At 42.2% G+C, this 27998-nt stretch overlaps 9 protein-coding genes across 12 annotated transcripts; 5 read left to right on the plus strand and 4 right to left on the minus strand.

Moving 5' to 3' along the window:
• The first annotated feature begins 202 nt into the window (after window positions 1-202).
• On the plus strand, window positions 203-7073 carry LOC108603160 (zinc finger MYM-type protein 4). Its single transcript, XM_017991715.1, has 11 exons — window positions 203-297; window positions 606-1559; window positions 1631-1906; window positions 2094-3946; window positions 4008-5029; window positions 5091-5485; window positions 5547-5672; window positions 5732-5853; window positions 5911-6040; window positions 6101-6200; window positions 6262-7073. Exons 2-11 carry the CDS (start codon window positions 677-679, stop codon window positions 6434-6436), a joined length of 5082 nt encoding a protein of 1693 aa, XP_017847204.1. The 5' UTR covers window positions 203-297; window positions 606-676; the 3' UTR covers window positions 6437-7073.
• Window positions 7074-7163: 90 nt separating this feature from the next.
• LOC108603162 (transcription initiation factor IIA subunit 1) lies at window positions 7164-10041 on the minus strand. Of its 2 annotated transcripts, XM_017991717.2 has the most exons (7): window positions 9915-10041; window positions 8840-9043; window positions 8590-8598; window positions 8192-8533; window positions 7919-8126; window positions 7616-7860; window positions 7164-7551 (listed from the first exon to the last, which is right to left on the minus strand). In XM_017991717.2, the coding sequence occupies exons 1-7, from the start codon at window positions 9936-9938 to the stop codon at window positions 7444-7446; spliced, it is 1140 nt and encodes a 379-aa protein (XP_017847206.1). In that variant the 5' UTR covers window positions 9939-10041; the 3' UTR covers window positions 7164-7443. The 2 variants fall into 2 exon arrangements, with proteins under 2 accessions (XP_017847206.1, XP_017847207.1); XM_017991718.2 differs by lacking the exon at window positions 8590-8598.
• Window positions 10042-10167: 126 nt separating this feature from the next.
• Window positions 10168-11216, minus strand: LOC108602491 (aprataxin and PNK-like factor). Of its 2 annotated transcripts, none has more exons than XM_017990618.2 (3): window positions 10713-11216; window positions 10490-10653; window positions 10168-10439 (listed from the first exon to the last, which is right to left on the minus strand). In XM_017990618.2, the coding sequence occupies exons 1-3, from the start codon at window positions 11174-11176 to the stop codon at window positions 10216-10218; spliced, it is 852 nt and encodes a 283-aa protein (XP_017846107.1). In that variant the 5' UTR covers window positions 11177-11216; the 3' UTR covers window positions 10168-10215. The 2 variants fall into 2 exon arrangements, with proteins under 2 accessions (XP_017846107.1, XP_017846108.1); XM_017990619.1 differs by having other exon boundaries at window positions 10335-10425.
• Window positions 11217-11384: 168 nt separating this feature from the next.
• On the minus strand, window positions 11385-12267 carry LOC108601844. The gene is made up of 2 exons (XM_017989791.2): window positions 11987-12267; window positions 11385-11916 (listed from the first exon to the last, which is right to left on the minus strand). The coding sequence occupies exons 1-2, from the start codon at window positions 12203-12205 to the stop codon at window positions 11440-11442; spliced, it is 696 nt and encodes a 231-aa protein (XP_017845280.1). The 5' UTR covers window positions 12206-12267; the 3' UTR covers window positions 11385-11439.
• Window positions 12268-12323: 56 nt separating this feature from the next.
• LOC108601843 (nucleolar protein 12) lies at window positions 12324-13809 on the plus strand. The gene is made up of 3 exons (XM_017989790.1): window positions 12324-12744; window positions 12804-13172; window positions 13230-13809. Exons 1-3 carry the CDS (start codon window positions 12372-12374, stop codon window positions 13709-13711), a joined length of 1224 nt encoding a protein of 407 aa, XP_017845279.1. The 5' UTR covers window positions 12324-12371; the 3' UTR covers window positions 13712-13809.
• A 164-nt stretch (window positions 13810-13973) lies between these two features.
• Window positions 13974-15259, plus strand: LOC108601939 (putative transferase CAF17, mitochondrial). The gene is made up of 2 exons (XM_017989919.1): window positions 13974-14062; window positions 14130-15259. The coding sequence occupies exon 2, from the start codon at window positions 14131-14133 to the stop codon at window positions 15160-15162; it is 1032 nt and encodes a 343-aa protein (XP_017845408.1). The 5' UTR covers window positions 13974-14062; window position 14130; the 3' UTR covers window positions 15163-15259.
• On the plus strand, window positions 13976-15801 carry LOC108601940 (cysteine-rich DPF motif domain-containing protein 1). Its single transcript, XM_017989920.2, has 2 exons — window positions 13976-14062; window positions 15291-15801. Exon 2 carries the CDS (start codon window positions 15299-15301, stop codon window positions 15779-15781), a length of 483 nt encoding a protein of 160 aa, XP_017845409.1. The 5' UTR covers window positions 13976-14062; window positions 15291-15298; the 3' UTR covers window positions 15782-15801.
• A 3020-nt stretch (window positions 15802-18821) lies between these two features.
• Window positions 18822-22885, plus strand: LOC108604742. Of its 2 annotated transcripts, none has more exons than XM_017994327.2 (8): window positions 18822-18917; window positions 19118-19282; window positions 19340-19461; window positions 19524-19925; window positions 19982-20122; window positions 20181-20770; window positions 20830-21112; window positions 21427-22885. In XM_017994327.2, the coding sequence occupies exons 1-8, from the start codon at window positions 18877-18879 to the stop codon at window positions 22476-22478; spliced, it is 2796 nt and encodes a 931-aa protein (XP_017849816.2). In that variant the 5' UTR covers window positions 18822-18876; the 3' UTR covers window positions 22479-22885. The 2 variants fall into 2 exon arrangements, with proteins under 2 accessions (XP_017849816.2, XP_017849818.2); XM_017994329.2 differs by lacking the exon at window positions 21427-22885 and adding an exon at window positions 21252-21320.
• A 62-nt stretch (window positions 22886-22947) lies between these two features.
• Window positions 22948-26303, minus strand: LOC108604670 (BTB/POZ domain-containing protein KCTD3). The gene is made up of 4 exons (XM_017994222.2): window positions 26028-26303; window positions 24730-25928; window positions 24412-24671; window positions 22948-24357 (listed from the first exon to the last, which is right to left on the minus strand). The coding sequence occupies exons 1-4, from the start codon at window positions 26087-26089 to the stop codon at window positions 23536-23538; spliced, it is 2343 nt and encodes a 780-aa protein (XP_017849711.1). The 5' UTR covers window positions 26090-26303; the 3' UTR covers window positions 22948-23535.
• Window positions 26304-27998: the final 1695 nt, after the last annotated feature.

The following is a 27998-nucleotide window of genomic DNA, read 5'->3' on the forward strand; positions in this document are numbered from 1 at the left end:
TATTCACCAACATTATTCATGCATAAAATATTAAACATTGCATTAACATTAAAATTTCTATTTATGATCTTCACAAATAAGTTTTTATATCTCATTTGGGTAATCAGTGTTGAAAAATATTAGAAGCATCGATAGACATATCGATATGTTAGCAAATATCTTGCAGAACTAGTACAGCATTTTTCCGGGTGTTACAGTGTTACAGAGCTTGAGAAAAAATATAAATTGCACATATAGATTGAAAACGGCGCAACCGCCAGAAAGCACCTACGCTACCCACTGTGCGGCAAACAAAAAGTAATTGCAATTCTTTTAAAATGGTGTAAGATAATCAGCCGCACTGAATAAAGAGTTTTAATATTCACATTTAACTTTTTGTGGCGCATGTTTTGTTTTCTTGTGCACTGTACATCATATATGCGCGTGTGTTGTGTATGTATGTCTGTATTTGTGACGTTGTGTGCGTCTTGGCTTGGTGTGTGGTGTGAGACCTCTCAATTCGCGCGATAATTATCGCTGCAAACGTCGAATCGATTTGTGCTGGACGCGGGAAACAGCGATTGGCGATTAACTCATATTAATGTAAACAATTTATTTGCTTGCAGTTAATGTTTTGGTTTGAATAAGCGTAAAAGTTTGGAACAAGATTGTTGATTGTTGATATAAATAGTTCAAAATGGAGGAAATACCCAGTCTAGAATCTTATGGTCCAGAATCAAGCGCAAGACCTGAATCAGAAACATCAAACCCCGAGGAGTGTGACTCGCAGGAAAATGTGGAAGCAACAGATACGCCGGAATCACCGCCAGCTGAAGAGAGAGCACCTGCTGAAAGTGCATCCAAAGCATTGCCGCAAGATGGGGATGAGGACTTTGACCAAATTTCACAGGGATCCTTAGATATGGATGAAAGTCAATCACGAGATAAAAGTGCACCAAAAGATGAACAAGTTACAGGGCCCAAAAGCAGTGACAATCCAGAGGCTGAATCACTTAATACAAGCAACGAAAATATGCCAGAGCCAGAGGCACAAAATGAGGAACAGGAACATTGCAATATTGACAGCAGTGCTGAAGGTGCGGAGCAACATGATGCCCTTGGAGAAAGCGTGGAAGACGATGATGAGCAGGCTGCCGGTGATGCCGTTGATGGTGCACCCGCCTCCATGGAAGCAATGGACGTTGACGAAAATGAAGCTGAAGCTGGAGGTGATGGTGAAGCTGAAGCAGAAGCAGAGCCTACAAAAGATACTGAGGTAGCTAGCAATATAGACGATGTAGAAATGCGATCAGAAGGCGGTGACTCGCGATGTGCTGCTGCGGAGGAGGATGAAGCTGCTGGAAATGATACAGTCGATAAGGATAATCTCTCCGAAGGCAGAGACGAGGTTGATAGAATAGATGAGCCAGACACAGAAGCCAGTCCTGATGACAATAAAGATACACAAGAGGACGATGATGCTGACCCGGATGGGAATGCAGATGAAGATGCTGAGCAGGCAGATGACACAGCGGATGCTGAGCAGTTGGATGACACCAATGAACCAGAGCACGGTGATGGTAAGTGCAATTTTAAATATAAAATATATTATATATATATATTAATGTTCTTATGCTCTGAACTACTTTAGATACTGTAGAAAATGTGCTAGAGCCAGAGGAATCTGATGTTTGTCTTATACCTGATGATCCCGAAACGGAGGTAACGGAAGCTGAAAAAGAATTGGCACGCGAAAATGCTGAGAAAGCTGCCGAAGAGGAAGAAGCAGCTGAGCAAGAGCAGCAGCAAGCGGCAAAGTCACCCAACCAAGAACTGGATATGGATGATATACCAGCTGATAATGATAAAGATGTAGATGCATCGGACGAGGCCACTGCAGCTGGCGAAAAATCACCAGCAACTAGTGGTAATGTAACAAATAATTAATTAATTTCTGAATTCAGTTTATTAATAATTTGTGTGCGAACTTTTTTGGACTGCAGCTGCAGCTGTTCCAGCTGCTGACTGCGCTAAAGGTGCTTGGCTCAAAACTAAAATAACTCCCTCTTAATTTATAATGTTTAAAAACTAATGATTACTTTTTGCTATTTTAGCAAATGCAGAGCCCAATGATGATGATGCAACGGAGCTGGATGCGACTGAAAATGAAGAGCCCACCACAGAGGAAGCGTCTAATGCTGCAGCGGAGGAGGCCGGTGCAGCTGCCAAAACAATTATCAGTTGGATTGTGGGCAGCACTCGGACTTGCCAACAATGTGCCAATGAAAAAGTTTGCGGTTTTCGCTTTAAAAAACTCGAAGCTGAGAGCAGTGAGAATGTTGAAGCAGAAGCTGATGCTGATGCGGATGCGGATGCGGATGCAAATGCTGCAGCAACGAATACGTATCAGTATATATGCGATCAGTCTTGCTGTGATGCATTGCTTGCCGAGCAGCCTGGTAAATATTTTGTTCGGCGTAAAAAGTTCTTGGTCGAGGAACTCAGTCAGGAAGAAGACCGAGATACGCCCAGTGCTGAGCAGGAAAGCAGCAGCCCCACCAACGCTGACGAAACATCTGCTGAAGGCGATGAATTGGATCAGAGCTCAACGGATAAGCTTAATAACTGCATACAGTGCAAGGAGCAAAAGAAGTGTAAATATTTTCTCAGACAGGAACAGGACTCATTCTACATATGCAACGATGACTGCTTTAATTTGCTGAACGCGGAGGAGCCAGAGAAATACAAACTGAAACGTCACTCCATACGCGTGCGCAACATTGGCGCAACGACTATACGCTCGCCCAGCAAGAAGCCCGAGTGTAATGTGGTGGCACGCACAATTGCCGAGGCAGAGACAGCACGTCTGGATCGCATGGAAAGTTTCCATCGGCGCTGCGCTGACTGCCAGCTAGAGTTGAATGTAAACGACAAGCAGCTCATATGGGAAACAATGGACTTTTGCAATGAGGTCTGCCTGGGCAGTTATCAGCGTGCCTTTGGCTCCAACTGTGAAACGTGCAAAGAGGAAGTCAGCTCTGTGGCACTTGGCAAGTACTGTGTACGTTTTGGCTTTGAGGTGCGACAATTTTGCTGTGCCAGTTGCTTAAACACGTACAAGAAGGGTCTGAAGACGTGCTCGTGCTGTCAGAAGGACATTAGCAGCGGGCAGGAGGGATTTCTGGCACCCGTTGGTGACAAGGATCAGTTTAAAGACTTTTGCTCGCAGAGCTGCCTGCGTCGTTACGATAATATGTGCAATCCCAAGAAGAAACTGCGCACGGACATGTGCGGCGTCTGTAATAATGAGAAGCCTGTGCGCGTCGAAATGCTCCTGGACGATAAGGAGCATTATTTTTGCTCAAATCCCTGCTTCTCAGCGTTTAAGTTTGTAAGCAACGTTAATGCCGATCCCTGCGCTATGTGCTCCAAGTATTTTGAGCGCAAGAGCACCGATGCTTATACCATCTATAGCATCGATCACCAGTCGCCAAAAATGTTTTGTTCCCGCATCTGCATCAATGTCTACATAATTGTCAATCGGCATATTGTCTGCTGCCAGTGGTGCAAGGTGAAGAAGTACAACTTTGATATGATTTACAAGCTGCAAGGCGATCAGGAGACATTAACCTGCTCCATCAACTGCCTCACCATGCACGCCGTTAGTTGCAACATAACAGCACGCGCTGTTACCAAATGCGACAACTGCGAGAACACAAGCACGCCGCAATATCATCTGACCATGTCGGATGGTTCGATGCGTAACTTCTGTACATATCAGTGTGTCATGCAGTTCCAGAATCAATTTGCACGGACGCCGCTCACACTGGACAGTGATATCCCGTCCACATCGTCCAGCAGCTCGCAGCAGAAACAGTCGGCCTCGCATTCACGTGCAAGCAAAAACGATGCGCCTTTCCCCACTGGCTTGCCCAAGCGGGTTAAGTTGAAGCTGTCGCAGCAAACGGTAAGCTGAGCCTTAACTTCAATTTGAGCCCTAATTTAATTTTGTATATGTTTACTTGCAGTCCTCAAAAAATAGCGCTAAGAAATTAGGCGGCATGGTGCCAGTAATTTCCAATGTACAATCATTGGCCAGCCTCGACAGCGGCAATTTATCAGTGCGACGCAAACGTGGTCGCAGGCCAGACTCACCACCGCCGCTGTCAATGATAACCCAGTCCACTGCACCGTCTGGGGATGTGCGCGGACGTGGCAGACCGCGCAAGAATGTGGATTATAACGTGGCACGCACACCTTCGCCCACATTAAATGCGCAAGCAAATAGACGTAGCATAGGCAGTGATGCACCCGCAGCGGTAACAGAAACTAAGATTATTACAGTGCCGCCGTATCCCAAGGCTGTGCGCAATGTAAACATAAGCTGCAAACCTATGATGGTGTCAACTGGTGAACAGTGCACGCCTGTTATGGTCGATTGCGGCATGCAAACGGAGAAGGATTATTCGAACAAGGTGCTGATACCCGTACCTGTGCCCATATTTGTGCCGCAGCCCATGTACATGTACTCGGCACCATTCCCAGTTCCGGTGCCTATACCATTGCCCATACCAGTGCCGATCTTTATACCCACGACGCGCAACACGGCCCAAGGTATACTGAAGGAGATAAAGAAGATACAAGACAAAATGCCCGAAGATCCATTGGAGGCTGAGCTGCTCATGATGGCCGAAATGGTTGCCGAGGAGAAGCACGACTCAGACTCGGATTCAGATAATGAAATTAAACCAGATCCAGGACTTGTTAATCTACACTATCAGAACAGCCTGGACCAGCAACAACAGCAGCAGCAACAAGTGGTGGATGTCAGCGGTAGTAGCCACAATCCCTACGGCGATGATATGCTGCAAATAGCGCTCAAAATGGCTACTGGCGATTATGATAACCATCATCAGACCGGCACAGTTGATCTGGAGTCCTCAATGACGGCCAATACGATATCAAATCAGTCACCCATGGGCCATGACATGGCGCAAATGGGAGTACATCATCTCGACCAGCAACATCACATGCTCGATGCATCACAGCGGTAAGTTTGAATTGAACTGCAATGGGTGAACAATACTAATTGCTTTCCCTTATGTATTTAGTGCACCACGTGGTCGCAAGCGCACAGGCGGCAGCATTGGTGCTGTGTTGGACTCGCCCTCACGTAACAGTCGATCGCCGGTGAAGCGACCGCGCGGCAATGAAATGGATCATTCAGCGCTGCAGCAACAGTCGCAACAGGCACTTCAGCCACAGGAGAAGCCCGATGCACAAATGTTCCTAAAGTATACGTTCGGTGTGAATGCCTGGAAGCAGTGGGTCATGACCAAGAATGCAGATATTGAAAAGAGTTCAATGCGAAGGCGACCATTCAAAACAGAGCTGCTGCAAATGACGGCCGATGAGCTCAACTATTCGCTCTGTCTGTTTGTCAAGGAGGTGCGCAAACCGAATGGCACTGAATATGCGCCCGATACAATATACTATTTGGTACTAGGTATGTCATTAAACAAAAAGTGTTTAGATTTGTATATTTAACAACTTTCTTGCACTTGCAGGCATTCAGCAATATCTATATGTAAATGGTCGTATTGATAATATCTTCTATGATCCATACTACGAACGCTTTACGGAGTGTCTGGATGAAGTTGCCCGCAAGTTCTCAGTGCTTTACAATGACTCACGTAAGCTGAAAGTTTAGTGCACCTAATTGAAGCAAATTGTAAATCAATTATTTTTGCAGAATACATTGTCACTCGCGTAGAGGAGGAACATTTGTGGGAATGCAAACAGCTGGGCGCACATTCGCCGCATGTGCTGCTCAGCACGCTCATGTTCTTCAACACAAAGCATTTCAATTTAACGGTAAGCTCTTTATATAAAAAATCAATTATTTTCGAAAATACAATTTGTGACTTGCAGACTGTCGAGGAGCATATGCAGCTGTCATTTTCTCACATAATGAAGCACTGGAAACGCTCATCACAGAATTCAAAAGTGCCTGGCACACGTAACGTATTGTTACGATTCTATCCACCGCAGGCGGGTTTAGGTAAGATTTCCATAACACAAGCTTGCAGTTACAGATTTTGACTGTACATATTCATTATAGATGCTAATCCGCGCAAAAAGAAAGTCTATGAGCAACAAGAAAACGAGGAGAACCCTTTACGCTGCCCAGTGCGTTTATATGAATTTTATTTATCCAAATGGTTGGTCTATACTATTAAGCACCCATAAATACGCATTCATTAACGTTCTTTCTATTTACAGTCCGGAGAGTGTGAAAACGCGAAACGATGTTTTCTATTTGCAACCGGAAAGATCCTGCGTGCCCGATTCGCCAGTGTGGTACTCCACACAAGCGCTTAGTCAAGATGCACTGCAGCGGATGCTGCATCGCGTTAAGATGGTCAAGGAAATCAACATAGCACTATTAACCACTTAATATTTAGTTATACAAACGATTACACACATGCACATACATATTGTATGGATGGGATTAACTATCAATCGATTTTGGGTGCTTAGCACTAAATAGTTTGCGGGCAAAAACCACCAAAACAACAAAAAGCGAAGCGAGCACCTAGAAATGACTACATTCTTTGCACTTTCACAAATAAATTGTTTTAAATTTAATTTCACATAGAATTATGTTCAAATTGCACACGCGCGCGTTTACGCCTTTTGTATAATCTATAAAATAATATTTTAAGTTATGGCAATATAATTTAAATATAAAAAAAAATGATTTACATTTAGCTTATGGCTTTTACAAATTTCATACTACATGCAACGCACTTGATTAATTTTAGATACGTAGGCTTACAGTGACGCCAATTCATTTAAGTCATATTCGATTTAGAAAGTTAATAATCATACATAAGTAGGTTATATAAACCAATGTATGGATTCAAGAATAAAGAATGTGGGTTTGTTTTTGGGTTGCACATGATGTACATTGAATATATAATATATATACTACATTAAAACATAGCTGCAGTGTACATAGAACATAGAACATAAACAATTAGCCCTCACTGTGCTGTTGTGCTAAGTGTTTTATTTGTAAAATGCTGTACTCCCTAATTAAAAATTAATTTTAAATATACAATACATATATATATTTTAAAGCCTAGAAAATGTGTTTGTTGTAATCATTCAAACACACAGAATTCCTTAACATTGTTGGTTGTTTATTGACATAAATATGCAGCGGTGTGTAAAGTTCAGAAACATTACAATTACAAATGTGTTTAATTAAAATGCAACACTACGTGACGCAGGCAAAATAGAATTTGTTTGATAACTAATATTAATAAGTTTGAGATATTTGGCAACTGTTCAACTGTTCTGGTTGCAATGTATATCGTTTTTGAAGGCGCACGGTGAGGCATTTTGTCTTGTCTTTTATTTAATTGATTGATTTTATTTGAGTTCTATTTCTCTTTTTAATTACCACTCAGCATCGCCATTTGATTTCTGAAACACATAGTCCTTGCCACGCATATTCATAATGCCATCTTTAAGATAGAATTTCCATTTGTTGCGTGAACGTGTGATCTATAAAGCAATAGATACATTATTGTAAAACAGCTTGAATGTTTGCTTGGCTTATTAAGCTCACCTTATCGTACTGGCAAACAATGACATTATCTGTGTCAAACACTTCGGCAGCGTCTTCATCTGTCACATCATCCTCGCTATTCAAGGGCTCCTCTTCGGCAGCATCCTCATGCTCTGCATCATCGTCATCGTCCTTGTCCAGATCGTCATCATCATCGTTGTCCATGTTATCATCGCTCTCCTCGCTTTCATCTTCTTCAGAGGAATCTAAGGCGCCATCAAGCTGCTTGGCAATGGCTAAATTTTCTGTAAATACAATTTTATAAAAAACATAACTCAAATTGAATAGACAGACTACACTTACTCTGATGATTGGCATTGCTAAGCGCTGCATTCACGTGCTGCTGCAACACGGACGAGGCCAAGGTGGTGGGCAATGACATGATAGATGATATCAGATGTGCTGTCAAAATTTGCGTTAACTGATTCTCCTGCAGTGCCGATGCTGGCACTTGTATGGTCAGCACACGTGACTCAGAGCTTGCTGAGCCCGGCGGTGAAGGTAACGTAATCTATAAATAATTTAGCATAAGATTGAGCTGTTCTATTAAGCAACAAAGAAACAAATCTAGCTTACATTTACAGGCATAATACGATTGGGATCCAGCTGAGCTACAATTGGTATTTGTGTCTGTCCGCCGGAAGCGGTATTGCCAGCTTGCTGTTTTTGCATCATGCTTGCACCGGATGTAGGTTGAAGCGGTGGCGGATTTTGTGATGTGACCTCCTGCTTACCAATTACACCAATGCCGTTTTTCATTCCACTTCCAGCTGCAGCATTGCCTAATAACTTGAGTCCAGCTGTTGGTATGACAGGTTTGTTGTCTGTGCTTGAGTTGCTGCCGGCGCCTGTGCCACTGGCATTCTGTTGCGAAGCCGCTGCTGCGGCCGCCGCTTTCTTAGCTTTTACGTTAGCAGCCTGTAAAATATAAAATTAATTTAGTTGTGGGTTGCGGGCGAAACGAGTGGCATTACCTTGGAGCTCTGCAGCATGGAGTAAATTGAGTTTTATGTGTGGTTGTGTTTTTAATACACAATGTGTGATGTGCGTGTGTAATATGGGTAGCAGTAACATAAATAAAGCAGCAGTCGAGTCGGTGTTGATATTTTGATGAAAGTAATGCGCAAAGTTGTTGTTGTTGTTGAAGAAAAGAGCATTAGCAAAGTTTAAGATTTTTTCACACAAAATAAGCTAAACAATTTTATGCAAGCATGTTTATCTAACCTTTGGATTATTTGCCACAATGGGCGGTGGGTGATGCCCCGGCTCGCCTGGCTCTGGACTCAATTCAACCGCCTTGCTGGCTAATAGTTTGTTGCGCCAAATTTGTTTCATCTCTTGCAGCACCTGCTCATCCACGCCCTCGTCCAGAAACGCATCGCGCACATTTGAAATTACATCCTCAATAACAGCATGGTAAACTTTCAACTGCAAGTAAAATTATAAATTTAATTAAATTTTGAACGGGCGCTTGGCAATCAAGATTTAGTTTGCGGTCGACAATGTTATATACTTATAATATTTATTCGTTTATAAAACTATTCGAAACGCTATTTTGCAGTTCAACTCATTCGGCAGATTCAATTATAAAAACTAAAAACGTACAGCTAAGCACAGCTGATAGTGTGAGACCCTGTAATGTATTACAGATAAGAAGTCACCCCCTCAGACTTAGCTACATAAATCTGACGTTCTTAAACCGACAGAGCTCCGCCAGGATCAAAGAAAGGTCGATATCTAAGTATTTATTTAGATTAACGTTGAGTTAGGCACAAAGCTCATTAAAAAAACAAACTACCCAGACCAGTTCGGCAATTTTCAAATCATACACATATACAGTTGAATGTTTGTTTATACAAAGCGTGCTATTTTTGAGTGCCATTATTGTGCTATTTGTGTTGCAAAAAGCACAAATATGTGCAACACGTAAATGGGGGGCTACTATCAAAAATAAAGATAAGAGCACAACACTCTGCCGTGTCGCTGTTAAACGAAAACATATGATCCTAAGCAAGTATATACTAACACAGTTACAAATGTACTCTCACCAACACATACTTATACAGCAGACATGCCGCCTCCGCTGCCACAGGCCGAAAAGGCAACTCATGCGCCTGTGGAACGGGGAAAACTTTCACTTTTGAGTGCAACAATTTGCGTGCCGTATTGTCAAGCCTTACGACCGCTAAACGATTTAAAAGTCATGAATTATTTACTAGTTTCCTGTCAAATATACAATTCTTCCCCATGTACATTGACATATTCAGGGCATTGTTTTAGCCATATTGTAGCAACTTACCACTGATGTTTGGCATAATGCCATCTGTACTTTTTTCTCCGCCAGTTTGTTGCTTTATTGTTAGGCTCAGATGCGTAAAAATTACAATTAATATACGTGTTATTTTTTAAAAATAAGTACTTCTAGAAAAAAAAATGCGTCTTGCTTGTCACACACACTCTGACATAGTGATGTGAAAAAACATCGATTCAGCTTGAGATGCCTGGCGGACCGATAAGTTTAAAATCGATTACTTGATAGGCAACAATTAATATATTTTAAAACGTAGAAAAACTTTAACAACTTTTATGCATTTATTAACTTAATCATAGTCATCACAATGCTGACGCTCACTGTTGAATTCCAGCTCATCTTCATCTTCACTATCGTCTACATTATCACCAGGTTTATAATCGTCATCAGAGCCATCATGGTCATGGAAAGGGTCTTCCTCATCAGATTCCAAGTCAGATAGCCCAGCTGTTCCATTCACGATTTTTGTCTGTGCACGTCGCTGTCGCAATCGTATATTCTGTGCAGAATTGACTAGAGTGCCATTTAGCTGCTGCATGTAAATTACAAAATACGCTACTTACAATCTGCAGGGTGGGAATACTGTTGGAAATGTACTGGGTTACGCCTATAGCATGAGTTGCCGAATGGGCAGTTCGGGGTACCAAGCGGCGGAGCGGGAAAATCAGGACGGCGATAGTCAGACTCGCCTGGGTGTGCTTCTGCCGCGCGATGGGCAGGATTGACTCTATAATATAGAGAGTGTTTAGTTTTCAGAGTCCAAAATTAAGTCATGTGATTACTTACCTGTAGCAACGTACACCAAAACGACAAGATGGACGCAAGGAGCTTGAAACTGTCGCAGATTGGCCACTGTTTGCTGGTGACACTTGTGCAGCGGCTGGTTCCGTTTTTATAGTTACAGTAGGTGTACTAGAAGCAGGCTCATCATCGACAGGTTCGCTTTTTATTTTCACTGCAGCTGTAGCAATGTTGTCATTTGAACACTCTTCATCGGACTTTTCTGTTTTTACAAGAGTATCGCTGACAGAACTTGTTGGCTCTTCATCCGTTTTTTCCGTTTTTACAACAAAATTGCTTGATGTTATTTCTTCATCGGCTTCTTCATTTTCCACTTCATTATCCTGCGATCTTTTTTTCTTAATTGTGCCACCGTCGTCAAAACTTTGGCTGTCCTCACCAGGATGTCTTCGTTTACCTTGAGCTGCAGTATCTGCAGGCTCTAATGAATCATTATCCTTGGATTCCATATCTCGAGTCGCAACGCTGGTCAAATTAAATTTCACAATAAACGCGATGACGCTGTTGTGATTATATTTATCGATAGCTCGATATATGATGGCCAAAGTATACCAAGAATTCTTCAGTTTGCTTGAAAAACAAACATACTGATAAAAACATAGTCTACTCGCTACCAAGATATGTTACTTGTACTAAAGGCTGATGCAAAATTTATTTATATACTAATTTATAAGTTTATTTTTACATAATTATGTTGTATGTATTTGCGTTCTTAATGTCCATTGGCTTTGTCAAGAGCGCCGGACTCTAAAATAATTTCCATTATCTTGTCCTTGGCATATTCAGCTGTACCCTCTGTCAAACGTCGCAGTCGATCGGCTACAAAATCGCCAAAGACTTGCGAAGTGTCCTTCATATTATTAATTGCAGTAGTAACTGCATTGGTAATTATTTCTTCGTCAATATTTGTTGGCGACGTCATCTCTTCTTCATGCTGGTGCTCGTCCATGTGTGATTCACTATTGAATATAACTTGCTCCGGTTCGTAAAGTGCTAAGCTCTCGATGATGGCCTCATAGTCAGGTCCACTGGTGCTTGCACGAACACCACTTTTATCGTCGACCAATTTGTTTGCATTTTGTTTGTAAGAGCCGAGTTTTACGCGTTTTATTGGCAAAACTTTATAGTCTGCGTCAGCGTCCGCAGTAGCATGGTCAATTTCAACATATTCATCCTCGTTGTCATTAAACTGTATTTAAAATAAATTGCGCAGATATGTTTGTAAATAAACTTATGTGACTTATATGACTTCTACTTACCGAGTCACTTCTCTTCACTGTAACTGTACTACCACCATCCCGCTTAATGTGTTTCTTAGTCTGAGCGTGAGCTCGCAAATCGGAAATCTTTGTGTTAACTCCGCACTTGCAGAATCGACAGTGCGCCCTGTATGAATCCTCTGGGTCTCTCCTTAGCCAGGGCCTAAACTCTGGCATTTGTAGCCAAACTTCGCGAAGTTTTTGTTTATAGCGCTTCATAGCGAAGACAAATTTTTTTTGATAAAAACAATTTTGTTAGAGATGGCAACGGGAACAAGCCAACGAGTGGTGTCACTCGTGCAGCGTCGTGAATCGATAAGTCAATCCATAGCAACGTTGCAACCATTCAACACGTGAAGAAGTTGGAAACAGAAATTTAATTAAAATGAAGGTGGCTAAAAACAAATCTGAAGATGACATAAAGTCCAAAGACAAGTTAACGACGGTGGCAGCAGAGAGTAAAGCGGTCAAAAAGAAGCCAAAAGCGAAGAAACCTAAAGCAGCAAAGCCTGCTGTAGCCGTGGCGGCCAAAGCGAGCGCTGAGAATTTAACTGTTGCGGATTTGGCTAAAATTCAGAAGAAAAAGGCCAAGAAGGAAGCACAAAAACTTAAGAAACAGGAAAGAAAACTTACAAAGGCTGAACCCGAGACGACAGAAAAACCAGCGACAAAAAATGTAGATAAGGAGGCCAAAAGCAACACGAAGCAGACAGTCAAGCCAAAAGCAAAGAAGACAAGTGGTGGAAGGAAAGATGAAGGTAAGAGTTATTCCTTAAGTTAAATAAATGTGTCTAATATTATGGCTTACTATTAATAGAGACAGTGAAGCGTGAAAGGGATCCGGCAGCGGAAGCTGCCACAGTGTTTGTAGGCAATTTGCCCATCAACACGAAACGGGTGCAACTCAAACGTCTGTTTCAGCCCTATGGCAAGATTCAAACCATACGTTTGCGCACAGCGGGTGGCAAGAATTTGTTTAAGCACAAACAGCGTAAAGTAGCTGGCTCATTGAACGCCTATGTGGTGCTAGAAACTCCAGAGATTGCAGAGAAAGCGCTAGCGCTGAATGGTACAGAGTTTAAGGATAACCATTTACGTGTGACGCCTTCAGCAAAAGCACCTGCTATGGAGAACGGAAGCGATGCAGATGCCAAGCGTACCGTATTCGTGGGGAATCTGAAATACTGTAAGTCAGGTCAGGACTTAAGAAATCAAATATATTCATCTCGCATTGTCTTTGTAGCTGCCAATGAAGAAAAACTACGTGAGATATTCTCCAGTTGTGGCGAAATCGATTATATACGGTGCCTGCATGAGGGAGAAAAAGGTTGCAAGGGTGTAGCATACGTATGTTTCCAAAAACCGGACGCTGTTGGCTTGGCGCTGGAACTGAATGAAACTTTACTAGACGATAGACCCATACATGTTGAACGTTATTCGGTGAAGAAACTTGGCGCTAAGGAGACCCGTGATGCTGCCACAAAAGTAGCTCCAAAGTCAAAGAAAAATATGAATTCGGCAGGAGCCAAGAAACGGCTGGATAAGAAGCAGCTTAAAGAGAATGGAAAGCCAGGCGGAGGTGCGCAGTCTCCGGCAAACAAAAAGAAATCTGAATACCGTGGTGTGAAAGTAGACGGTATCAAGAAAAACAAAAAGCCCAAGCAGAAATCTAATAAACAAATGAATGTGCTAGCTAAGAAAATTGCGCCAAAGAGCAAGAATTGACAGTCATACATATGTTAAGTGTAAATTTTAATGAATTACAAAGACTTGTAAAGCAATAAATATTTTTTTGCTGGACTATTGTGCAGTAACAATCTTTGTTGACGTTAAATTAAAGTCTTTTTTGAACCTAACTAGAATTATGAACAGAAATTAAGTGATTTGCTTCTGTAGTCACTATTATTTTGTTATACATACTTAACATTTATAGCAGCGAGCTTGTTGTCAATCGTAAATCGATAACTTCAGTCAGCTGTTTGTTTTGTAGCAAAAACAAATTTCAAGTAAATTTAGTTGCAATTAAGTGCTTGTATAATATTTTCCTGCCCTGTAATCAACGAATTTAATATTCAGGTAAGCATATATTGGCAATATGTATTATTTGTTGGTTCGGCGCCCACAATGCAATTAATTCCCACAGCATGAATATATGTAAAAATTTTAAGTTTTTGCGCAACATGCGAGGCGGCATACGCAACGCTAGCATGCCAGGCGCTCGGTCAACTGCTAGTCCCTACGTGTTGGAGCGTTTGAGGAACCGCGAGCTAATACGCGTTAATGGCGCTGAGGTTGTACCCTTCCTGCAGGGCCTGGTGACAAATGATGTATCGCGTTTGCAACATCCCAGCGGACCCGCGTCCATGTACGCTATGTTTCTGAATAGAGGAGGTCGTGTTTTGTTTGATACAATAATATATCGCACCAATGATCCAGAGACTTTTTTGCTGGAATGCGATCGTGAAGCGTCCTCTGATTTTCGAAGACATCTACGCATGTTCCGAGTACGCAAACAGATTGACATCGACACTGTAGAGGATGAGTATGTGCCCTGGGTGCTCTACAATGACCAGAAGCCAAGCGAAATCACACAACGTTCGTCGAAATCTTCGGGACTGTTCATTTCACCAGATCCTCGTGTAGGTGCGCTGGGCACACGCCTATTGGCACCTACTGATCTGAATTGGCCCAAGCTGACCAAGACTTTATGGCGCGATGTTGACATTGTTGCCGCCGAGTCCCACCCGGAGAATAGCTATCAGCTATTACGCTACAAACATGGCGTTGGTGAGGGTGTGCGAGAGCTGCCACCTGGCAAATGTTTCCCCTTGGAGGCGAATGCCGATTACCTCAATGGAGTGAGCTTTAACAAAGGCTGTTACATAGGCCAGGAGCTTACCGCTCGTGTACACCACTCTGGTGTCATACGCAAGCGCTATATGCCCATGCGCTTTACGAGTCCCGTATCTTCCAACTATACGGTAAAATCTATTGCCGGTGCTAATCTGGGACGTGTCTTAGGTCATGCCCAAAATAGAGGCGTGGGTCTGCTGCGCATTGATCCAGTCTTAAATGGCGAGCAGCAGTTGGTTATTGATGGCGAGCGTTGTTATGTTGATCGTCCTCAATGGTGGCCGAGCGATACCAAAAAGAACAAATTGGAGGCTGTGGAGTGACTTAGTAGCTAATCATAGAATTTTTAGAATTGTTAGTAGCTGTAATTATTGTAATTGTAAGCTTGGCAATAGACATAAATAGACTTGTTTACCAACAGTCGAGTTTTCGTCTTGTTTTATTTTTGCAGTGTGCGCCATGATCGTCGAGGAGCCGCAGTATGAGCCAGAGTATGAGTATGTCGATGATTTTTCTGATTTAAAAGTTGAAAATGAGGAAGAGGAAATAGCGCGTTTGCAGCTGCCTCCTCCTGTACCCCAAGATATACGAGATGACAAAGAACGTATCGCCACAATTGAATTTAAATGTTCAGGCTGCGACATGCAGGAACTGGTGCATTACTTCGGTCAGAAGCCACCCTTTGCCATTGGCGTTAAATTTCGTGAGGATACTTATGTCATGCGGGATCCATTCCAAGCGCCACCACAACGCTGGAAGCTGAAGCCAGAGTTTTATGTAGCTATCGGAGCACATTGTGCTATGTGCAACAAGGTAGTATGCAAAGACACAAGCTGCAGCATTTACTACACAAAGACGTACTGTCTGCAATGTGGCTTTGCAAAGTCTAAATCCTGGCCAGTTGAGGCTCAAACTAAGTTGCGAAAGCAGCTGACAGATTGAGAGTCTACATATGTAATATTTAGTTATTATTTATAAATACTTAATTCTAATACAAAAAACGTCTTTAATTAAATAAAGATCATTTCGACAAATATAACCTTTCAACGTACGCATAAGCAGATTCAATTATTTTAAAATTTGGAGCCAAAACTGCAGAGCTCTGTTATGGGTCTGTAAAACAATAATGCTAAATAATAATCGAAAACATTTGCCGTCTCTAAATTGCTGTTCATAAAAGTTAAAAAAAAAACATTGCCTAAAAATTATCTCTCAAGATTAATTACAAGCCAATAGCAATTTAGTTAAAAAAATTCAAAAATTAAATGCAAGCTTTAAAGTAGGCGCATTATCCACACTTGTTTAGCGTAGTTTATTTGTTAGAATCTACAATGAAAACGTGTCACTTTGTGGCACTTGTTGCCCTCATTATCTTGATTGCAACGCAAATTGTGGATGCCGACAAGAAAAAGAAAGACCCCCATTTTAAGCACATCTCAGATGAAAAGTATGAACCAGAGATACGCAATCTGCAGCGTCCTTTTCGCATTGCCAAGTTGAAAGCTCTGAGCTTTATCGAGATCTACTCAAGGCTCCAACACGGATGAAGCTTAGCGCGCAAACCGTGAAACCGTGCAAAGCTGACACATATCACAGCTAAACTTATCAACGTCGATTAATATACACCTGCCGTATGTTGACCATGACGAGAAGTCCAAAGCAGAACTAGAAGATCGAATATCGCCAGTCAGATATATGTGTAGCCCCGAATATAATTTCGAGACGCGATAACCAGCCACGAGCACAATATATCATGACAGAAGACAAGTTGCCACAGCAATACACGACTGAAGGTCTGACTCCACAAACTGCTTCTCTTAAGGATATAAACTACACATAATAACAATGACATAATAATGGCAATAAATAATAGTGCACTCAGCCTCAGATACTCTACTAGAAGAGCATTGTTTGAGAACATACAAGCAAGACCATTGAGGATAGGATACAGATGGACCACCTTTTGTGACACGGTCAATATCACACAATGCTCACACATGACTACACTGACATCTTAGAACCCATACACACTTCAGATTAATATCATGTGCCAAGAGGAAATTCTCTAGTCGAATATACCTACGAGCGACAAAGGCATAGAACACACGAAGTTGTTATTGTTCTATATACACAGACCAGGAGCTGCACAACACGATTGTGGGAAACATGCATGAACTTACTACCTGGTATTTCTCAGACATAGCCATGTACACAGAATTAACACTACGTACAGAAAGTAGATTCTAAGTATCACAATCACACAATAGATATTCAAGTTTATATAAACGACAAACACTTGCTAATTTGCCAACGTCTTAATTTGCAAAGTATCTGGATGGATAACATAGCGGCTAATCTACGCGGGTCGAATATGGATACTAAGCAACGGAAAAAGTAAAGTTTTCCTACAAATTGTATATATTACCTTCATTTGACCTCTGACCTAAATCTTATTGTTGTCACCAACATATATAGATTGCTGTTCTGACAGCTTGATAAATTGTGAAGACATGACAGACCACATAATAACGATCGATAAAATTACCAATGATGCCTAATAGAACCAGATCAACAGCGACACGCCACACAATACAGCCCTAAGAATAATGACGACACAAGGTTTGACCAAGTAGAATCTCTAATATAATATCTGTTGCTATCCGGGAGAGGAGAAGCACAAGCATACTAGGCAATCAAAACGAGCTACGTGAGATTCTGAGCTTAGGACAGAGGCCTTATTTCGACCAGAGTCTGGTCCACCATAACCCAACACATTGTCTCGAGCCAGCCCCAAGTCAGGGTTGTGGGCGTGGTGGCTCAAAACCAAGTCCAATTTTACAGATAGCAAAGGCGAGCTTGCTTCTATTCACAATTAGTGAATTGCACCATTTTCGATAGCCGTTGCTCAAGTCTTGGCGTCCATTTGCATGGCCGAGCGAACACGCAGGTGCACAGGAGAAGTTATACACGGAGAGTCACTGTAGACCCTATTTAAGCACATCGCATACATATATTATATATATATCTCAAAAAAGGATGAGAAGCACAAGGACAAAAGCAATAGGTTGAGGATATTGACGCGGAATCCAATTACAAGAAACAATTCTCGCAAGGGTTGAAAGGGCGTGAAAGAGAATCGAATTGAAAAAAACTATCTTTAAAGCATTCGGGAGCTCTAAGCCGTACATGGTATGCCTCATCGTTGCGTCGCCATAGCCTGCAAACGATCAAAAATAATTAAGAGCCAGTAAGTACAGTAGGCAGCTCAATGATTTTTGCGACTACCCAACAGATATATATGCACTAAGGCTCTGAAAAGTGCGTATGTCGTGTTACCGAGTGCGCATCACAACCAGTATGAATCACACATATCAAGAGAGTTTGAAAGACATCGTTTAAAATGTGTTGATGTAGGCAGTACATTTAGGTGAGATTGTCGTCAGCGGTGCGCATACAGAATACCAGTAGAAGCAAACGGTCAGTTGGCAAAGGCGATAAAGTCGGAAACTGAGGAACAACTAATAACATTTAACGTCCCAATCGGCTCCCATTCCAGATGACTACCGCCTCGCCTTCACACAACGTGCAATGACGCTCACGAAAGGACAGAACGAGACGCCATAAGCCACAGAGCGACAGCCCAGCATGCCAATCCATGCCATGCAGAATCCATGCCGAGCTGATTAACTAAAATCTAATAAAAGATCTAAGACAAATATAATCAGCTGCATATGAGAGCTAGGAAACTTCAGTTATAGACAATGACTTCTAGTTATAAATCTCAGAGCAATTGCTCAGTAATTTGTGGTTTGAATGCATGGATTCGTGGTGATTTAGCATAGTGCTAGGTATGGGCGAATGGCCACGACACCTACACGAATCAGCGGGCTACGACCTATATCTGACACTCACAACGTGTCTTAAAGAGCACAAGCTAACCCGTCTATATAACGCAATATGGTGAAAACACAAATGCCAATTTGGAAGCCTATACTTATCTGCTTGTAACGCTAAATCTGACGCTTGCATTAGTAGTAATGTTTTTCAACTGTCTCTGCTGCAAAAAGCGAACTCCAAAGTAAGTTTAGATTAACTGGCAAATGGGCCAGCCAGCGGCAATTGTTTTTTTCATACGGCGCAGACCAGATTCAGGTCTACGTGCAGTGAAAGTTACGTGCTGTTTTTCCGCCCCAGTTTCAGTTCCAGTTGGATGCGCTCGCGCCAAAAAGAAAAAAATAGCCACAGTGCACTAATTACATGCATTTATATTTTATGCAGAAATGATCTTCTCGGACTGGAGGGCATGGTCAAGCTGCACCCTGAAGAGCTGACTGTGTGCAACAATGCGAATGCAACAAATGCCAACAACAGTCTGGTGCGTAACAGTGAGTCACAGGCGGAGCTTAATGCATCTACGGTCTCAAATGCTGATTCAGAAAAGCGGTAAGTACGCGTAATATATATAAAAGTAATTTTATTGAAATGTTATTGTTTTTCTAGATCAAGCACAGCAGCGCATCGCAGCTTGCCGGACATACCCGTTGCGGAAAGCAATGATAATGGTTCGGAATTGTATGAGACTGTGGCTGACAAGCAGCTAGCCAATGCGCATAATCAAAGTCGTATGTTAATGCACCATTTTTCTTAAAAGTTTATTAAATTATAGCTTTATCTTAACCAACAGCACAACCTAGCCTTAAAAAGCAGACGAGCGTTTCACAGCACAGCTCTATAAGTCAGGCAGACGATGTTAGTTCACCGTATTCACGTGTCAAGGGCTTACCACACGATTATGCCAAAGTGCGTGCCACTGAGCATCCCTATGCACAACTAAATGCGCCGTCCACATCCAGTTCAGCAGCTGCTGCGGCTGCTGCAGTGACAGCTACAACCAGCGCCAAGGCAGCCAGCTTACAACATAACGCTGAGCCTGCGCAGTCAGTGAATGAAACGCACACAACGCAGGAAATACCTGCAGCCTCAGCCATAGCAGGAATGATATCGGCCAGTCAGGATTTGCCGTATATGACGCCACCGCCACCTATAGCCAATCAGCATTTCAGCGGCGACTCACAAGACTCTTCAAGTAAGTAAAAGCAATAACCAATAAAAAAAATAACTAATGGTCACGCCTATATACAGAGGGTTATACAAGCATCAGTGTACGTGAACCTTTGGCCAATATATTAGCTCAACAGCCCACAAGCAAACTCACAGCTAGAACTGCAACGCTGACGCGTGATGTCAACGACTCACACTATGCCACAGTTTCAGATGATTCAGGTAAGAGTTTCTAGTACAGCAATTTTCAAGTTTTATAAAACCAAACTTTCCCTTGCAGATGAGACTTACGCGGCTATAGAGGATCCCAATAACCGCCACATGCAAAATGCTGCTGATATTTACACAAGCGGATCTGAAACATACGCACAAATACAGCCAATGCAGTCTAATCCTATTGTTGTATCCGTGGAGATAAACAATAGCAGCAGTTTGACAGCAGGAGGTGCTACAGCCGCTGGCAGCGCAGCTCTTCGTGCGAGCAACAGTAGCACCGGTAATATGGAGCACATGCCCGTGCCACCGCCAGTAGATAGCTTGCGCGCACAGATGCACTCGCGACAGGCTTCCTCATCGTCCTCAGTGTGTAATTTAGGCTCGCCAAAACCGGAAAAACGTCAGGCGAATTCTCCATTGCCGCCCACGCCCAAGGCGAGCTTAAGTCAGGCGCAGCATCATCTGCATGCGGCCACAAGTAGCAGCAATCTGGCATCTGGTCGCAGCTCTATTATATCCATAGTTGAAGCAGGTGGCGATGGCCACGACTCCAATGAGGCTAGCGAGTCATCACCACAGCGTAAGCACAGTAAAAGCTTGAGTCCATCCAAGGATATTGAGGGCAATCGCAATTTAGAGGGCATGTACGCAAAGGTGAGCGATATCTTAACTTTACTTATAGTCTTGGATCTAAATTTCATTGTCTTTTGCAGGTGATGAAAAAACACAAGTTCTCGACTCATCAGCCAGAACTAGGTATTAGTCCGCTGGATAACGCAGCGGCAGCGCTGCTTATGAACTCACAGCAACAGCTAACAACGCCAGCAACGGAGAAGAGTCGTTCCCGCAGCAATAGTTATACGGCCAAAGATCATGGCTATGAGACTATACCGGCCAATGGACAAACACAAACGCAAAACCAAATGCCACATGAGAACCGCAAATCAGATTGCTATGCGGCGAACATGTTGCAAAAGGAACGACAAAAGGATGCAGGTAAAAGAGAACTCCGCAGCTGAAAATATCCCAACATTCTTTAAACCCTAATCTATCCAAACAATCTCGTTTTTTGCGTCTCTCTTTCTATTTCTCCCTCCTGCTTGTATATATTTTACTTTAAACATAAACTATTTAGTTAATTTGCCAAAATGAGAAATTTGTGCATTTCGACAATTTCGTCAGTTTTTATTTGGAACTAGCAGTGGTTAGTACAATGTTATAAAGCTGTAACTATAATATAAAATTGAAATTCGTATATGTAAAACACTTAAAATTAATTCCTCTCCTGTTTTGTTCTTTTGATGCAGCAGCTGCTGGCACAACACTCGCACACAATAGCAGCCAGAGCAGCCTACAGCTTAAACCCACCACGCCCACCAATAACAGCAGCAGCACAAAGCACTATGAGACTATAAAAAGCCCGCCGCATCAGTCGAACAACGATCCTGGCTACGAGCAACTGCAAGCGCAGGCACCCAACGATGATGATGCCAAAAAGTCCGATTATGATCCCAACTATGAGGTGCTCAAGAGTCGTGCACATTCGGATGATGGCTATGCCAAGGTGCTGGAAAAGAAACGTCCAACTGGAGATGCTGTAGATGGTGGCTACAGCACTATACCAGGTGCTGATGCCAATCACAATTATGCCAGCATATTGGAAACTAAAGCTGCAGCGATAGCAGCAACAACTACAAGTGAATCAGATCATTATGCATCCATTGGCGAACATGTGAGCACTTCCCCACTGCGACAGCACTTGGCTTTGCTGGAGAAAGTCACACAAGAAATGCCTGAGCTGCCAAAAGATATGCTAAAGCTAAATTTTTTATCGGATCAGCTGGATAAGCCCACCATGCCGCGAGAAAAACGCAACGAATTGTGGCAGGAGCACATGAAGCTGCAGCAAACTCAACTGCTGCAGGAAAATACAAGCGCTGAACATATGGCCTACTGGTTGGAGCATATGCAGCATATAAGCAAGTTACTAGAGGCTGAGTTGCATGCAACACCACTGCCCAGTAGTCTATCCATGATAACAGTGACCAGCACCACTATTAGCTCACAACTGACACCACTGGGCTCCCAATATGAATCGCTAACAGGCACGGGCAGTGAAACAGATCCCAACTATGAGTCGGTTTGTTATTTAAGTGCCAGCACAACAACTATCACAACAACAGCAGCGACAACAAGCAGCAATAGTAACAGCAACAGCAACAGCAACAGTAGCAATAGCAACTCAGAGAATGCTTATGAGCGTCTGGAGTCTGGCAACAATACACAGGCCAGTAGTCCACTTAGCTCTGATGTGCCTACGCCCAGTGAGCAGCTCGTAGTGGACGATTACTTTCAAGTGTAGCTGTAATTGTAGTTATAACTCTTTATGCATTGAGCTGGATCTCGTTGAACTTTTATAGAAATCTCTCAACAGTTTTGCTTAGCAATAACGCATTCTTTACTTGCAACGCACATATCATTGGACGCACAGCGCTCAGCAATTTCTTGATTAAAGTTCATAGACCCCCACACTTAATGCTCTCTGGCTAGCCTTAGCTTTAAGTTTATAATTACCAACACACAACAACAAAAAAACACAATTTTTATGTACAAAATATTTGTATGTTTAATGCAACAATTACGTGACTTTTTAGCTCTGATATGTATTATCAGTTAATGCAAGTCTAAAGATTCCAGTGCGTCCTAGTTTTTGTTTTAATTGATAAGCTTTTGCATTATTTATAGCATTGAGATATTAAAACAAAATGTTTAAGCTATATATATATTATTATATATTACTATATATATACTGTATATTTTTTATATGTTGGCATTTTTTGCTGCTTTTTTTAACTTTTTATTATTAATGTCAACTGGCATTTAAGCATATAATCTTAAACATATAACCGAAAGGTCACAAGCCGTACGAAAAAACTGCAAGTATTCGCGCGTCTCCAAACAAACAAATAAGTTAGTTAAACGTTGAATAAATTATTGATGACTATATGAAATGTATACGTGTATGTATTTTCGTTTGTTTATATTTATTATTATAGCTTTATTTCATAGTGCAACAAGTATAATTTATGAGCTTAAATTGCAATTGCAATCACATCGAGCACAATAAAAGTGTAAGTGTGTAAATATCTGTGAGTGTGTGTATAGGTAATATTTGTATGTATATGTACTATATGGGAGATTATTAGATTAGATTTTGCTAAATGCCGGATGCAGTCAGTTAGTGCCAGCATCTGTGCCAGGGTGTGGTGCGGTGCCGTTTATCGCATCAACCACAAGATAGTCGCAAAAAGCACAAATTGTAGGAATATGTATTGAAAATCCAAAATCATGCCACACCGATGAAATTTAGACGACAATGAAACGCGCCCGACAAGCGCCGAAACAGCCGCTTCCACGTTTCATTCATTGTTAACATCAGCTGGTGGCGGCACAGGCACAGCACCTGCTGCCGGTTGCTGCTGCTGCTGCTGTCCCAATACCGCTGCCAATGGCGCTGCTGGCTGTGCCGGCAGCTGTTGCTGCAAAGGCGCTGGCATGGGAAAAGCTGAAGGTGCTGGTGCCGCTGGCTGCTGTTGCTCATTGTTGCGATTGAGCAGCGCTATGTTGCAGGCCTTCATGCGAGCTACTGAATTGGCCAGGCCGCCAGCCACAGCTGATAGACACGGTGACATACAAGGAGTTGAGCATGATGAATTGCTGATTTCACACTGGTCAAGTAGGCGGAGAAGCTCGTTTGTGTCGGGTCCGCCAGATGTTTTCTGCTGAGGCTCATCCTTGCTAAGCAGCGCCAGAGCTGTAGTCAGATCCCACATCTGTATGGCGCCAGTACAGTGTCCAGTTAAAATGAAGCGTGAGCCCATGCGCGAGGATACGCCCTCGCATTCATGCACACAAAATGCAGAGATTGTCGAACCATCCACAGAGCGTATAACACAGACACGATCACCGTTGGAGGCTAGGCGCACGTACAGTTGATTCGTTTCCGGCACCACTTTCTGCACAAATATCATGTCATCATAGTCGCCATAAGGGCCAGAGTCATTGCCAGCGGAGTAGCTGTAATTGCTCTCTGTGGCTTCCAGTGATACAATCTTAAAAGAAGCCTCGGGCGTGGAGCCAGGCTGCGTGGAGAGCATTCCGCGAAAGCGTGTGAGGCTCCATGTGCGCACATGATGATATTCACTACAAACCGACACAAGATACTTCTCTGAAAGCATAACCTACAAGAATGTGTTGTTAGGTTTTTTGTTCTATTCTTATAACCTGTTGTTTACCTTTGTTATGGGACTCTGATGCACAAAGAATGTCTCAAAGAGATGCGGTCCATGGCCAGCAGTCTCGGGATGCTGCACTATAATACGCACCGCTCCGGATTTGGTGCCATAAGCAATCTCTATCCAGTTGCCACTAATACTTGAAGTCTTTGGCGTTAGATAAACGGATATCGCCGTGATGGGATCCATGTTGACATCCTTGTATAGCTCCGTAACAAGCAAATCATTGTCTTTCATGCGCAGCGGAAACTTTTGCATATCTATGCAAAGAAATCTTTTTTTTTAAAAAACAATCTTTCTCGTTGTTTAAGCACTTACCTATATAATATATCGATCCATTATTGCAACCCAGTAGTAAAAATGAGCCAGCTGAGTCAAAGGACAGCACCGGCACCAGATCCTGTATTTGCCAGTGCTGTGTCATGGCGTGCCAGACGCCAATTTTGCCCGAGGAGGACAGCGCGACCAACTGGCTTCCGATAAAGAATAAATATTCGACGCGCACATGCAGATTAAAGGTGCCTATGTCTGACTTGTTGCCGCCCTCTTGAATGCTCCACAATCTTATCTGGCTGCCATATGAGATGGCAATCATTTTGCTGGGCATTGGCTCTGCCGTAGATGTATTGACCTTGGAGTTTATGGCGATACGTTCAATGGCCGCATCAATGTGCGGGGAGGTGAACACTTGCTGCCAACCATTAGCGTCTTTCACACGATAACAGGTAACAAAGTGAGCATATGCAACGGCAATCCAGTTTTGATGCGCTTTGATGATTTGCACGCGCAGTGGCGGCGTCCAATTGGAGCTCTGTGTAGGACTGAATACCATTCCTACCTCATTGCGTATCACTTTGTTTAAATCAGCCGAGGAATTGCGTGAGTGTCGCATAAAGTCTAGGGAAGCGTTGCGTGAATGTCCAGCCGTTGCGCTCCATGCTGCTGGTGGCGCCACAGCCGCCACATTGGAGCTTGAAGAATTGTTGGCGGCACGTCCGCAACGCAGGTCCCAAGAGGAGTTGCGCGAATGTGTGGAGGAATGACGCGAGGAGGAGGTCGATGACTCTGGCACACGCACCATAGAACCAGGACGAGCTGAACCAACTGCTGCTCCGTTGCTGGAACTAGAGGGCTGGCAAGGATTTGCCTCTGTTGGAGCTGTTGCCTCCACGGAACTCTGTAGCGCATCATTTGGTGGCATGGCTGGTGGTGCCAGGAAGCCATAAAAGATTACATCGCCACAGGAAGAATGATTGAGATCCTCGCATAGTGCCAGACGTTTGACCAGCGGTGTTATCCCATAGTACTCGGCTTCGTGACGCAGCGCGCGTATCTCACAGTTCTTGATGTCAATGTCTTTGGTCCGCAAATAGTTTAATATGATGGAAAATATTGTAGGATCTCGATCAATAAATATTGCATTGTGTTCATCCCGCAGACTTGATATGCGACCACTTAGCAGCGCAGTAAAAAATGTATCTGGCACCCACGTAAGCGTCTGTCGTGACGTACAGAATCTGTAATAATAATGTAAGTAGGTCTTTTGGCTGTGAGGGAGATTGGGAATGACAATTGCATGCGTCAGCAATGCTGGAGTCTCAATTATTTTGCCTTACCGTTTGCCACCCACATTGAGATTAACTAAATCGCTGCTAGCGCTGTGCATAAAGTAGGACATGCCAACTGCTCACAGCTGCAATTGCAGCGATCTGTTTATGCGCTTTATCAAATGTATACAGCCACTTTATTTTTGGAACTACTACGTTGTCTTTTTTATTGGCTCAGCTGCAACACATATGCATTTATGCAGTTAACTAAATGTCAGTAATTTAAATGAGGAATGAAACGTTCATTGCTGTTGCAAGCCCAAATAAGTATAAGTGTAGACATGTATTTCGTTTTCAATCGTAATAAATATCAATAACAATATATAAATATAACAATAATTTGTACTTTCGAATTCTAAGTTCAAATTAGCACATATTATCCAGAATCATGGGAGTAGTGCAGCAACAGAAATGCTATAAGTGCGAGTGAGATGCAAATAGCACAACAAACTAGCGAGTATTATCCACAGCTATGTAGCGTGAAAAACATTTATTTTCGCTTTTTACCGCCAAGTCCAGTTTTTGTCAAAGCCTCAATCTGTTATGAACTGCAACCCCTTCAAGATTAAATTCCAACTACGCCCATAGCTGACTGAATTAACCAATTTACGTTGGTGTGATTGCAATGAGTATAAATAATCAATTTGAAGTATAAAAATAATATACGTCCTTATGCTTGTGTGGAAAGCAGAATTAAAATGAGCTTAAACAGGTCTGATATAAAAATTATTTGGCGAAGTTATGAACAAAATAGTAAACAAACAAGACAAATTTTTGTGAAATATCGCATTTTGATAAGCCGTAACTCAGCGAAATTGCATGCGATTGCGGAGTTTCATGCCTTGTTAGACTCTTGAGATGCATTAGAATAAAACTGCATTCAAACTTGGAAAGTCTAAGATTTTCAATATTTTGGCAAAAATCGTGATGTAACCCCTGTAAATTTTTGCCAAAAATTATGCCGACTTCATTTCTTATCACTTTCTAACTTTGAGAAGCTATATCTCAGCCAAAAAAAATCTCGCACTGACGAGTTCTTTGGCTTAATTTACTCATGACGTTGTAAATAAATATATGCTGTTGAGTTTTATAGCTAAAAAATTGTTTTTGACAAAGTTATGGCAATAAATCCAATGCAGAAGAGTTACTTTTTGTTTAATTTCAAACTTTGCGAAGCTACAACTCAGCTAAAAATCTAATTGTTCTATACGTCCCTATGTTTGTGTGGAAAGCACAATTAAAATGAGCTTAAACAGGGCTCATATAAAAATTATTTGGCGAAGTTATGAACAAAATAGTAAACATACAAGACAAATTTTTGTGAAATACCGCATTTTGATAAGCCGTAATTCAGCGAAATTGCATCCGATTGCCGAGTTTCATGCATTGTTAGACTCGTGAGATACGTAAGAATAAAACTACATTCAAACTTGGAAAGTCTACGATTTTCAATATTTTGGCAAAAATCGTGATGTAACCCCTGTAAATTTTTGCCAAAAATGATGCCGTCTTCATTTTTTATCACTTTCTAACTTTGAGAAGCTATATCTCAGCCAAAAAAAATCGCACTGACGAGTTCTTCTTTCATGCATTGTTAGACTCGTGAGATACGTAAGAATAAAACTACATTCAAACTTGGAAAGTCGTGATGTAACCCCTGTAAATTTTTGGCAAAAATGAATGCCGTTTTCATTTCTTATCACTTTCTAACTCTTGAGAAGCTATATCTCAGCCAAAAAAAATCGCACTGACGAGTTCTTTGGCTTAATTTACTCATGACGTTGTAAATAAATATATGCTGTTGAGTTTAATAGCTAAAAAATTGTTTTTGACAAAGTTATGGCAATAAATCCAATGCAGAAGAGTTACTTTTTGTTTAATTTCAAACTTTGCGAAGCTATAACTCAGCTAAAAAAAAATCCAATCTAATTGTTCTATACGTCCTTATGCTTGTGTGGAAAGCAGAATTAAAATGAGCTT

The sequence above is a fragment of the Drosophila busckii genome, chromosome 3R (genome assembly GCF_011750605.1).
Source record: "Drosophila busckii strain San Diego stock center, stock number 13000-0081.31 chromosome 3R, ASM1175060v1, whole genome shotgun sequence".
NCBI classification, from domain to species: Eukaryota; Metazoa; Arthropoda; class Insecta; order Diptera; family Drosophilidae; genus Drosophila; species Drosophila busckii.